The 13,852-nt window shown below is 39.4% G+C and overlaps 1 protein-coding gene across 4 annotated transcripts in view; it reads left to right on the top strand.

The window, feature by feature from the left end:
• Positions 1 to 13,852, top strand: part of kiaa0825 (KIAA0825 ortholog) — a 447,094-nt gene that overhangs the window by 129,579 nt on the left and 303,663 nt on the right. For all 4 annotated transcript variants that reach the window (XM_060836740.1, XM_060836733.1, XM_060836749.1 and 1 more), the window contains exon 12: positions 1,673 to 1,792. In XM_060836740.1, coding sequence (XP_060692723.1) covers positions 1,673 to 1,792 — 120 coding nt within the window. The remainder of the gene's footprint in view (positions 1 to 1,672; positions 1,793 to 13,852) is intronic.

Here is a 13,852-nt window from a genome sequence, read left to right as displayed (position 1 = left end):
ACTGGCAACATCCTTGTAAATCTTTTTTGAACCATTTCAAATTTCACAACATCCTTCCGATAGGAAGGAGACTAGAATTGCACGCTATATTCCAAAATATTCCATTTACCTAACCAATGTCCTGTACAGCCGCAACATGGCCTCCGAGCTCCTATACTCAGTGCTCTGACTAATAAACGAAAGTATACCAAATGTCTCTTCACTATCCTATCTATGTGGGGCTCTACTTTCAAGGAACTATGCAGCAGCAAAGTGTGTTTTCCTGAAAAATATTGTGGAGATGATGTGAAAATAAGAATACAAAGTTCAGTACCAGAAATGCATTATGCCACTCAGCCTCCTGAAGTCCTTTGGAATTACAGAATATTCATAGCATTTAATGAGGCCATTCAACCCAACATGTCTGCAATGACTCTTTGCAAGAGAAATTCATCTAGTTCCATATTCTGTCCTTTTCCCATAGCCCTGCAAATTGTTTCTCTTTGGATTCTTTTCCAGTTCTTTTTTGAAAACCACAACTGAATCCACCACAGTCTCATATAATGTATTTCAGATGCTAGCCATTTGTTTCATGATCTTTTCCCATTAGTGGTTCTTTTGATGATCACTTTAAACGTGTGATCCTTGACCCCTTTGTCAATGAGAATAATTCCTCTTCACATACTCTATCTCGATCCCTCATATTTTGAATAATATTAACAAAGCTTCTCTAAGGCGATCAATCCAAGCTTCTCCAATCTGTCCATTCATTCTAGTCTGTCCCTTATCTCTGGAACATTTCACATAAGTATGTTTTGTCCCTTTTCTGAAACCTTCACAGCCTTCCTAATCTGACGCTCAACTGTGGGCACAAGGTTACTGTTGAAACTGAACCAATACTTTATGCAGGTTCATTGCAATGATGTTGTTTTTGTTTTCAGCATCCCTTGTGCTGCAGATTTTATTGGTGCAGAGTCTTTCAGAGTCAAGGGATCATGTTCTCCTTTGGCCATTTCATCAGATTGATTGAAACAGTTGTCTCTTTCCTTTCCTCCTATTGTTGGAAGAGTTCATCTCACTGCACCCTGTCAGAACTCATTGCAGGATCTCCAGTTAAGATTGAAACCCCAGGGACCAGTATTCTTAGATCTTGTATCCATTTGTGTTGTTGCTACAGCCTCAAGTGCCAATTAGCTGGTGAGCCATTAGAGTGGTCCTTGTGCCTTATATCGTGGTCCTTCTAATTAAAAATCCCTTCCATGAAAGACCCATGATTTTGTTGACATGCCTGATTAGCTGAGGAATCTAGAGGGGTGCATGCACTAAAAAGCCTCAGTCAACCTGCTCCAGCTGTCAACTTGTTGCTAATCTGCAACTGGTACCACCTTTTGTCAGGTACTAAGTTGGGAAACTTCTATTTGTAGATTCTAATGTGCCAAACTGGGCTTTCCTATCATGTATTTCTGTACCATGTAACCCAGTCAAGACCAATAAACCTGACAGTTAAATGCTTAATGTTAGCTAAAATGAGGGTTTTTATTTAGCCCTCATAATGTTACAAACAAATCAGTTTTCTGATCTTTTAGCCAACTTATCCTCTCCAGTTCTTTCGTTTTATATAATCATGTTAATGGAGTTGTTGTTTTTACTGAATCAATGTCTTAACTAGCATTTTCAACTTTGATTTTGTCAGAATATTCTGCAATGGTTTCTCTGAATATATCTCTGTACTGCACTTGGAACCAGTGGACAATACATTACTGGAATGGTTACATTGGATTCAACCTTCCTGTTTTTCAAATGCATTGCGTGGGTAAATATGAAATTTCCACATATATTTTGATAGCGTTATGTGATTTACTATTTTAATATGATTCTAAAGCTATAAATTTTCTATCCACGTTTTATTTCACAGCTTTACAAAGAATATTATTGAATAAAAAGTTCAACATGCCCTGATGTTGTTGTAATGGATGGTGGGTTGTGGTTAAGTCACTAGTAATCTAGAGGCCGTGCTAACGTCCTGGGAGCATAGATTCACATCCCAATATGGCAACTTCTGGAAATTAAGTTCAATTATTCATAAAATATTCTGAAATTGAAAGTTGGGTTCAATAATGGTAAACATGGTGGAATCTTCCCAGCTCCTGAACAATGTGGGTATTTGTGAATAAGTTGGGAAAATAGAATGAGATCAGCAGAAATTAGATTCTCAAGTTGAGAGAAAAATGCTTGATTCTCCTACCAAGTGTTAGACGGTGAGAGAAGAATCTTGCTAGTGAGTGGTGAGAGGCCTATTTGGATGTATTAGCATCCAATTATTGCAAAGTTTTACCTTATTGGCAAGCAGTTTATCATTCTTCCATCTGCCAGATACCTCTTCCCTTCCCGCAATCACTGAGTCTCATGCACGTCAGTCACACATCAGTCGATTAGTCAAAAGTGAGTACTGCAGATGCTGGAGATCAGAGTCAAGATTAGAGTGGTGCTGGAAAAGCACAACAGGTCAGGTAGCATCGGAGGAGCAGGAAAATCGACGTTTTGGGCAAAAGCCATTTCTGATGAAGGACTTTTGCCTGAAACATTGATTTTTCTGCTCCTTGGATGCTGCATGACCTGCTGTGCTTTTCCAGCACCACTCTAATCTTGACACATTAGTTAATATCAATTTTATAGCCCCCTTATATCCCATCTCCAATCCACTTAGAATACAGTTCTTCATTTTAATACTGCATTACTCTTCCTATGCTGCCGGGACACTTCACATGCAGGGACAGGCACCCAGATCATGGATTGAATCAGAATGCATCTCATGGCTCCTTACGTTTGCCCTTTTAGTGCTCATTTATATTGTCTCTACTCTGGTGTTTGCAACATGATGCATTTTTACATTTTGCCACCTCAATCAGAACTTCAAAGCACAGAGTACTTCTGTCGAGCAGAGACAAAGCCAGACAGCTGTTCATGGTTGCCAACAGTCATCAGTTAAGGGGATGGATATGTTTCTGTATGGAATGTCAAACTAATGCATGCACAATGTACCTGCAGGGTACACAGAAAACACACTGCATATGTATCAAACAAATTACCTTGTCTCCAGGTCTAAGGAGAGTAGATTTTAATCAAAGGAGACAGGATTGAGTCAGAGTGTCCCAGCACAGTAAATGAAGGGCAGCATCTGCTATCAATCCAAAGGCTTGAATAGGTTTGGTTGGTTTTTTTGGGCAGCCAGGGTCAGGTGGTCTGTATCATAACTGACTATTGAATGGGTCATGGCCTCAATTATTTACAATCCATATGATTGGAGAAGAGGACAATTATCCAGATCTGCTAATGCTGTGAAAATATGTGGAAGAGGATATTGTGATGAAGTCATATGGAAACTGCAAAGGGATGAATGAGTTGGCAAAAATTTGGTGGATGCAGTTTAATGTAAGAAAGTGTTAGGTCATGTAGTTTGGTGAGAAGAATCAAAGAGCAAAATATTATTTAAATGGAGAGAGATTCGAAGAAAGTACAACACAAATGGAACTGGATATTCTTGTGTGTGAAACACAAAATGTTAGCATGCACACGAGGCAAGTGATTAAAAATACAAATTCAACTTTGAGCATTGAGATTGAGATTTAAAAATAATGATGTCTTGTTATAACTGTGTAGGGTTTTGATGAGATTGCATCTGAAGTACTGTGTACAATTTTGGTTCTGTATTTAAGAAAGGATACACTGGCATTGGAGGCAGTTGAAAAGCGATTCACAAGGCTGATTCCTAGGATGAGGGTGTTAACTTACCAAGAACAGCTAAAGAGGTTAGTCCTTTATTCACTGGAGGTTAGAAGGATGAGGAGTGATCTCCTTGAAATTCTGACTGGGCGAATTCTGGAAAGGGTTTTACATTAGTAACAGAATCTCAAAACGGGGGATGTACTTAGAAAATAATTGGCAATTCCACTCATAACTGTAATGCACAAGCAATGTTTTATGGCCTGGAAAGACTCACCCTGGTTACAAAATTATTAATCATCTTCCAAGGTCCGAAAACTTGCTCAAGATGCAGATGGTGCTGATTTCACTTCGGATTGTAAAACGGTGTGTGACTCTACTGGTGACTAGCCCCTCTGCCTTAGTTCTTGTAGTTGCAGTTAAAATGACATTTGCTTAAATAGCTAATGATGAAAAGTGGACATCCATTTCCAAATGTGATGAGATATCTACAATGAAGTTTCACCTGTGCCACCTGCTCACCCCACCCCAGCAAGTCTTCTTCCTTTCCATCCCACAATGTCTCAGTTCACACCCAGTTAAAGGGGCACCTGCCCTACATCGGAGTTTGTTGACCTTGGACTTTCAGTCAGGCAACTCTGGGGATATTTGTGGCTAGAGAACCAACCATGAAAAGTGTGTTCTCTCCTTAGCTTGAACTCCCAGAGGATTGCCGTTGGCAGGCAGGGTGGAGTTGGATGGCCTGGCTAACTCTCGAATGTCTTGAGAAGTGACTTCTGGGGACCTGTATATGCTTCATCCTTGGCTGGCTGCTTAATGACACCAGTTTGACTCATTGAGAAAAAGAGGTACAAAAGTGAGGTAATGATAGTTCAACCCCTTTTGCCTTGCAGTTGGTGCTATGCATCAGTGGCTCGAACAATGGAGGGCAGGTTTGTGCATATGTCGGTATGCTGGACCTGATTCTTCATGGTATTTGCCAACCAGACCATGGAGATGGTCAGATTCTCACATGCCAGAGTCATCACAGTACAAATAGCAAAAGCAATAATCTATAAAAGGCAGAGATGAGGAGCAGTTTCATTTCTCCAAGGATGGCGAATCCGTGGAATTATTTTTCACAGAGAACTGATGAGGCAATCTCATTAAGAACATTCAAGGTTGAGATAGATGTTTTTAGTTAGTAAGTGGATCAATGATTATGGGTAAAAGGTCAGAAAGTGGGGTTGAAGATTATCTTATCAGCCTTGATCTCATTAATGGTGGAACACATTTAATGGGTTGAATGACCTATTCTGGTCCTACATCTTATGGTCAGTAGTACCATAGCACGCACCGATTGGAGGTAATGGCAAAGTGGTTTATAATAGGATGGAGTTGCCCTGTAAGTCCTCAAAATTTTCTCTAGATCTCATGAAGTCTCATGTCATCAAGACAAACACTAGCCAGGAAACCTCACACTAGAAACCATTTACACCCTCTTTGTGCAACTTGGCTGAGGAATCAGTACTTCTCTCCATTGAATATTAATTAGAAGAATCATTGAGGGCAGTGAAGACATAGAATATAAACTGGCTATGGGACTTCAATATCCATCACTAAGATGATTTGCTGGTGCCATTACTGACAAGTTGGTCAAGTCCTAAAGGCCAGATTGGATCTGAGCAGGTGGAGAGCAAACCAACAAGACTAAAAAGGTTTTGACGTCCTTTCGTAGATGCATCTGCCCATGGTAGTCTTAATGAAAGTAAGCACCATATGTTTCTGTTGACAACAAAGTCTCATCTTCACATTAAGGATACCCTCATTTATTGCACTCCAACCAGGCTAAATATGAGGATTGAAAAGATTCAGCAACTCAAAACTGGGCTTTTATCAAGCATTAGCAACAGCAGAATTGTATTCAGCCACAGTCTTCAACCTTGTGGCCTGACATGTTTTCCGCTTTACTATTACGATCAAGAAAACAATCCTGATTCAGTGAAGGGTGTAGAATGGCATATTTTAAACTGTGATGTTCGCCTATTGAAGCTACGGCCGAAGAGTGGAAGCAGCATACACAAAACTAAGTCATCTCACAGCCAACAAATCAGATTTAAGCTCTTCAGACCTACCACATCCAGCAATGAACGGTTGTGAGCAAATAAACAACTAATAGAAGAGAAAGTTCCACAAAATCCACAGGGTCCTTGAGCTCAGAATTGTGAAATAGACAAAGTGGACTTCGTCTCAAATTCTTCTTTTTTCTGATTTTTCTTTTGTTTTTCCCTTGACTACATTATGAACTGTTATTCTGAATTTTTAATTTCTTTACTTTTCTAATTTATTACCATTATTTTAATGTGGACTTTTTATTTCTTTATTTTTAAAAGTTTTTTCCAAAGATTTTGTACTCAAGAATCTGTACATAAATACCTTGCTACTGAAGACGGCGCTGTAAGTGGCAACTTGTAAACTTTTCACTGGACTCATGTGAGTACATGTGACCACAAAGCTAATTCAATTCAATTCAGTCCACAGTGATGTGGGAGCCCACCATGTTAGTATAAGAGACCAGAATGAAGCATTTGTAACCAACCTCAGCCAGGCGTCCCAAGTGGATGATCTATCTTGACCTTCTCCTGACATCCCCAGCATCATTTGTACCAATGTTCGACACATCCAATTCACTCCATGATATATCAAGAAATATGTGAAGACATGATAAATTGCAATGGCTATGGACTCTGATAACCTTCTGAAGATGGTACTGAAGATTGTGCTCTTGAATTAACTGTGCACTTGCCAAGGTGTTCCAGTAAATCTAAAATAATGACATCCTATGCGGCAATGTGCAGAACCACTCAGGTATGTTCTGTCCACAAATAACAGGATAAAACCAACATGGCTATTTACCCCATCAATCTACACTTGATCATTAGCTAAATGATGGAAGGGGTCATTAACAGTGCTGTCAAGTAGCACTTAGCAACAACCTGCTCACTGATGCTCATTTGGGTTCTGTCAGAGTCACTCAGCTCCTGATGTCATTCCAGCCATGGCCTACAGTTACCATCCAAGCAAAATTGAAGTTGATGTGAATCCTGGGAAATCTCTCCACTGGTTCAAATCATATTATACACAAAGGAAGACAAATGTGTTTTTTTGGAGATCAGTCATCTGTTACAGTTGAGGCTGGAGGTTTGTATTGTTGCTCAAGTCCCACTACTCCATAGGTCAAAACATAAAATAAAAATATTGTTTCCAGTTCACAAGGTAGCCAGTTAAATTATTTGTTTATATCGGGCTTTAAAAATATATGGTCTACCAACAACAATTCTTCACACAACTATTTATTCATTGTCATAATAAAATGTATCCAATAAAATTGTAATATTTATTTCATAAGCACAGTTTATGATCTAGAAATATAAATGATTGTCCCTCTATTTACGCTCAAATCAGAAACACAAATTGACACACATGCAATCTTCAGGGAAAAAGAAAAGAGACTAAATTCTCTGAAGAGATTGGCTTTCTGGAAAAAAAAACACTTTTGCTAATGGGTTATTCTTGGAGATAAAAAGGTAAAGGATGGAATATTCCAATATCTGCCACTCTAATATTCTGAATTTATAATGAAATCTTTAATTTAAATGGTTGACTCAGGAGTCTTTCAATCACACCTTATTCAGGTATCACAATATTGATAAATTCCTCCAACTGTTCTTTCAAAAGAGTAGATTTTATCTCGAACATAAGAGGACTTTCTTTTCAGAAAGTGGGAGGTTGCACATTTAAGCCGGAGATCAGGAATTTATTTTTTCAGAAGCTGTGGAGTACTTTACCACGGAGGCTAGATCATTAAATTTTTTAAGGCTGAACTAGACAGATTTTTAATCAGTAAGGGATTCAGGATTAGAGAAAAAAGGCAGGAAAGCTGAGGATTACCATAGCAGCCATGATTTTATTAAATGGTGGAACTGATGCTGTGGCTGAACGGCCCATTTCTTAACCTACAACTTGTGATGTTATAGATCAGATGGGCAACCCTTGCAATCTGAAAACCAGATAAAAGCCAGAAAGTCTTTAAGCCAATCATGTTTCAAACAGTCAGAGCAGCAGTCGACAGCAGAGCAACCATTTATCGTCAGTAATGTGATTTCAAAGAAGACTTGAAGAAAATGTGTAAAGGGGAAAATATTCCAAGGCTAAGCAAAGATGTTAAAGTTAACATAAAGATAAAACCTAAAGCCTACCATATTGCAAAGGCCAGTGGCATGCTGAAAGATTGGGAAACTTTTAAGGGTTGCTATAAATGTAATAAAAAGAGCAAAGGTAAATTATGAAAGAAAATTAGCACAAAATATAAAAATCGATAGCAAAAGCTTCTATAGGTAAATAAAATGGAAGAGAATAGCTAAGTGAATTTAGAGGTTGAGACTGGGGAGTTAATAATGGGGAGCAAAAATGATGGATTAACGTCTGTGTCATCTATCACAGACCAGGCCAGACCCCCTCAAAACATTTCCAGATCCTAACTTTGCTAGTTGTTTTAACCAGGTATAATGTGGATATTACTTTATTTACAAGATTACTGAATGAAACACAAACAAAACAGAATACTGAATAATTTATCCAAAAACCCAACAGATTATCCCAACTTAATGATGCTGTTCCAAATACTTGCAACAATCCCCATAAACGCCTCTTTGCACAAAAAGATAAAATCAAACACATAGTCTTACAGGAGAGAAGTCAGAGAGAGGCAGGGTCAGCATGTTCCAGCTTTTCTTGGGTCCAGCAGCTTCATAACACTGACTGCCTGCCAAAACCAAATCAAACCAGAGAAAGCTGAGCTGGGAGAACTGGCCACTCCCCTTTCATTATACATGATTTTTAAAACCTGAAAGCCTTTTGCCTGAGGCAGTATTTGTAAGCCATAATTAAAATGGCCCTAAAACCCATCCAAGCCAGACATTTTGGAACTTGTGTTTTTACAACCTCCTGAGAAAAACAAGGACAAAGCCTTGTTAAAGAAGCAGCATTGTCACACATCCCAGTAGGAAAAGATAATGCAGAGGTTATAGAAGGGGAGGAACTTAAAGAAATTGCCATTATTAAGGAAAGATTTCTGAGAAAACTATTAGGATTGAAAGCAGTCAGGTCCCAGGGCCTGATGGCTTACGCCCATGGGAAGTGGCAGCATAGATAGTGGATCTATTGGTTAAATATTCCAAAGTTCCTGTGGATTTGAAAATTGCTAATTTGATGTCCATATTCAAAATGAGAGGGAGGCAGTAAGTTGAAAACTGCAGACACTTTAACGTTTGTCATTGGGAAATTGTTAGAATCTTTTATTAAGAAAGTAATAACAGGACATTTGGGAAGTCAAAACACAATGCATCAGAGTCAGTATGTTTTATGAAACATAAATTATTGGATTAATTTGCTGGATTTCTTCAAAGACATGGAACAAGTTTGTAAGGAGATCTCAGTTATCTGTAAGAATAATAGGATGGTTATAGTAGACTGGGACTGCTGTAGTGTTAATGATTTAGATGGAGAGGAATTTGTTAAGTGTGTACAAGAACATTTTCTGATTCAGCATGTGGATGTACCTAATAGAGAAGGTGCAAAACTTGACCTACTCTTAGGAAATAAGGCAGGGCAGGTGACTGAGGTGTCAGTGGGGGAGCACTTTGGGGCCAGTGACCATAATTCTATTAGTTTTAAAAGGATGGAAAAGGATAGACCCGATTTAAAAGTTGAAATTCTAAATTGGAGAAAGGCCAATTTTGACGGTATTAGGCAAGAACTTTCGAAAGCTGATTGGGGCAAATGTTCATAGGTAAAGGGATGGCTGGAAATTGGAAAGCTTTCAGAAATGAGACAATGAGAATCCAGAGAAAGTGTATGCCTGTTGGGGTGAAAGGAAAGGCTGGTAGGTATAGGGAATGCTGGATGATGAAAGAAATTGAGGATTTGGTTAAGAAAAACAAGGAAGCATCTGTCAGGAATAGACAGGATAGATTGAGTGAATCCTTAGAAGAGCATAAGGGCAGCAGGAATATAATTCAGGGGGAAATCAGGAGGGCAAAAAGGGAACATGAGATAGCTTTGGCAAATACAGTTAAGGAGAATCTAAAGGGTTTTTACAAATACATTAATGACAAAAGGGTAACTAGGGAGAACATAGGGCCCCTCACAGATCAACAAAGGTGGCTTTTGTGTGGAACCACAGAAAATGGGGGAGATACGAAATTAGTATTTTGCATCAGTATTTACTGTGAAAAAGGACATGGAAGATATCAAATGTAGGGAAATAGATGGTGACATCTTGAAAAATGTCCATATTACAGAGGAGGAAGTGCTGGATGTCTTGAAATGCATACCAGTGGATAAATCACCAGGACTTGTTTAGGTGTACCCGAGAATTCTAAGGGAAGCAAGGGAAGTGATTGCTCGGTTTCTTACTGAAGTTTTGTATCATCGATAGTCACAGGTGAGGTGCCGGAAGACTGGAGGTTGGCAAACGTAGTATCACTGCTTAAGAAAGGTGGTAAGGACAAGCCAGGGAACTATAGATCAGTGAGCCTGACGTCGGTGGTGGGCAAGTTTGTGAGGGAATCCTGAGGGACAGGATGTACATGTATTTGGAAAGGCAAGGACTGATTAGGGATAGTCAATATGGCTTTGTGCGTGGGAAATCATGTTTCACAAACTTGATTGAGTTTTTGAAGAAGTAACAAAGAGGATTGAAGAGGGCAGAGTAGTAGATGTGATCTATATGGACTTCAGTAAGGCGTTCAACAAGGTTCCCCGTGAAAGGCTGGTTAACAAGGTTAGATCTCACGGAATACAGGGAGAAGTAGTATTTGGATACATAACCAACTTGAAGGTAGAAGACAGAGGGTGGTTGTGGAGGGTTGTTTTTCAGACTGGAGGCCTGTGACCAGTGGAGTGCCACAAGGATTGGTGCTGGCTCAACTACTTTTTGTCATTTATATATATGATTGGACAGCGAAGAAGGTTTCCTCAGATTACTTTGGGATCTTAATCAGGTGGGCCAATGGGCTGAGAAGTGGCAGATGGAATTTAATTCCGATAAATGCGAGGTGCTGCATTTTGGGAAAGCAAATCTTAGCAAGACTTATACACTTGTACACTAATACACTTTTACATGGTAAGGTCCTAGGGATGTTGCTGAACAAAGAGATCTTGGAGTTCAGGTTCATAACTCATTGAAAGTGTAGTTGCAAGTAGAATATGATGGTGAAGAAGGCATTTGGTATGCTTTCCTTTATTGGTCAGGGTATTGAGTATAGGAATTGGGAGGTCAAGTTGCAGCTGTACAGGACATTGGTTAGGCCACTGTTGAAATATTGTGTGCAATTCTGATATTCTTTCTATTGGAAAGATGTGAATATTGAAAGGGTTTAGAAAAGATTTACAAGGATGTTGCCAGGGTTGGAGGATTGAAGCTACAGGGAGAGGCTGAACAGTGCTTGGAATGAGCTGCCAGAGGAAGTGGTGGACGCTAGTACAATTGCAATATTTAAGAGGCATTTGGATGGATATATGAATAGGAAGGATTTGGAGGGATATGGGCCAAGTGCTGGCAGGTGGGACTAGATTGGGTTGGGATATCTGGTTGGCATGGACGTGTTGGACCGAAGGGTCTGTTTCCATACTGTACATCTCTATGATTGTATGACACAAGAAGCCAAGTGGATAATGGGGATCTTATGAATTAATATATCTGAACTTTCAGAATGCATTTGATTAGGTGCCACACAAAAGGATAATACACAAGGTAAGATCACATGGAGTTGGGGTAAGTTTTTAACTTAGAGGCTTGGTTAACCAACAGAAAGCAGAGAGTTGGGATGAATGGGTCTTCTTTTGATTGCCATGATACCACAGGATTCAGTCCTTGGGCCCAAAACTACTTGCAATCAGGGATAGAAGTTAGTATAATCAAATTTGCAGATGACACAAATAGGTGGGAAAATAAGTTGCAATAGAGAAATAAGAATTCACAAATGAATATGTTAGGTGGGTTGGAAGGGGCAAAATATGGCAGCTGGATTTTGGCGTGGTCAAGTGTGAGTTGATCCTGGAATGGCAACTTACTACGTAAATGGAGAGAGATTTCAGAGTGCTTTTGAGTAAAGGAATCTGGGTGTCCTTGTGCTGAAAATTAGTATGTATGTTCAGCAGGTAATAAGGGACGCAAGTGGAATTTTTGCAATTATTGCTAAAGGAATACAGTATAAAAGTAGGTAAGTGTTGTTGCAACTCTACAAGGCATTTGTAAGACAGTGTCTTGAGTATTGCGTACAGTTTTGGTCCCCTTACCTGGGAAGGGTTGTAGTTGACTTAGAGGAGGTTCACAGAATTGATTCCAGAGAGGAGGGAGTTTGTCTTATGAAGAGAGTTGAACAGTTTTGTCTTATACTCTAGAGTTTAGAAGAATGCGAGGAGATTTATTGAGGTATATAAGATGCTACAGAGGATTGACAAAGTGGACTTAGAGAGGATGTTTCCTCTGCAGGGCAATCTAGTACAAAAAGTTATAGTTTTAGGATAAAGAGTAGCAGATCTAAAACAGTTGAAAAGAAATTACGTGTCTCGAGGGGTCATGAATCTGTGCCATTTAGTATCCCAAAGTGTAGTGGATGCTGAGACATTGAGTAAATTTAACAAGGAGATTGACAAATTTTAATTAGTAACAAATTGAAGGTTTATGGGTAACAGGCAGGAAAGTAGAGTTGAGGCTCAGATGAGATCAATCATGATTACATCGAATAGTGGGGCAGAATTGCCTACTCCGACTACTTATTTTTATGTTCATACGTTAAAAGAAAATCTCTGATATCTGTATTGACCTTGCAATAACCTATTTTAAAGAAACCACTCCAGACATTTCCACAGACTGGAATTAACTACATTTTTTCACAATTATTCAAAATTTAAGCCCTCCAAGAAATATTAAATATGAAGCATTCTCGTTACACATGTCAGTTCCAGGATAGTGCTGCAGGAGTTGATTAGTATCGTATCCTTGGCCCACCCAGTTTAGCTGCTTCAACAATGACCTCCCTTTCATAGCAAGACAGAAAAAAAGATGACTGCTGATGATGACACAGTGTTCAATATCATTTGTGATTTTTCAGATTCTGAACTAACCAGTATGCTTATATAGACAGTTAAGAACAGTGCCAGACAATGACGATCTCCAGAACCTAATCATTTCCCCGGTATGTTCAGTGGCATTACCATCATTAACTTGCCTGCCACCAGTATCATGGGGCTTGCCACTGGCCAGAAACTGAACTGGATCAGCCACCTCTGCCTGCAAGAGCAGATCAGAGGCTAGGGATTCTAAAATATAATGAAGGTTCATAACATCATTGTTTGGGAGTCTGGTTTCAAAGTGAAAGAACAATATATAGTCTTAAGTTGAAATCCTACGTGCCATGAATTATGAAGACAAAGACACAGTTTGAGGTTATATTTTAGTTTTGTTGTGGGAGTGGTCAAGAGGCTGAGTTGGAGATTTATTACGTGCATTTAAGTCATTTAAACCACTGAGGTTTGATTTAGCCTCTTCCCACTCTCCGTACTGGGTCTAGGGATTAACACAGGGGTTAAGGCCACCTTACCTGTTGACCAGGAAACGATTCCCTAACTCTACAAGGCTGCCATTTGCCTCACATGCAAAAATAGAGGCAGAAATCAGGAGGCTGAAAGGCGAAGGCATCATAAAACCATTACAGTTTCCAGAAAGGGCATCACCCATTGTACCGATTGTGAAGTCTGATGGGTTGGTTTGCATTTTTGGGGATTTAAAGGAAATGGTAAACCACTTCTCCCAGTTGGATAAATACCCAATCCCTTGCATAGAGGACTTATATGCAAAACTGGCAGGGTGCTGTCCTTCATGAAGCTGGACATGACCCATACATACCTGAACTTCTGACTACCTGAGTTCCAGACGTATTCCACAATTAATACACATAAGTGTTTGTACCAATATACAAGACTGCCATTTGGGGTATCATCAACCTATGCCCTTTTCCAGCGGATGATGGAGAATATTTTACAAGGGCTACCCCAGGTTGCCATTTTCTGGATGACATGCTAATAACCAGGAAGAGTAATAAAG

Source organism: Hemiscyllium ocellatum, chromosome 2 (assembly GCF_020745735.1).
Source record: "Hemiscyllium ocellatum isolate sHemOce1 chromosome 2, sHemOce1.pat.X.cur, whole genome shotgun sequence".
In the NCBI taxonomy this organism is placed as follows: domain Eukaryota; kingdom Metazoa; phylum Chordata; class Chondrichthyes; order Orectolobiformes; family Hemiscylliidae; genus Hemiscyllium; species Hemiscyllium ocellatum.
Note: the sequence above shows the minus strand (reverse complement) of the source record. Positions and strands in the feature narration are given on the sequence as shown.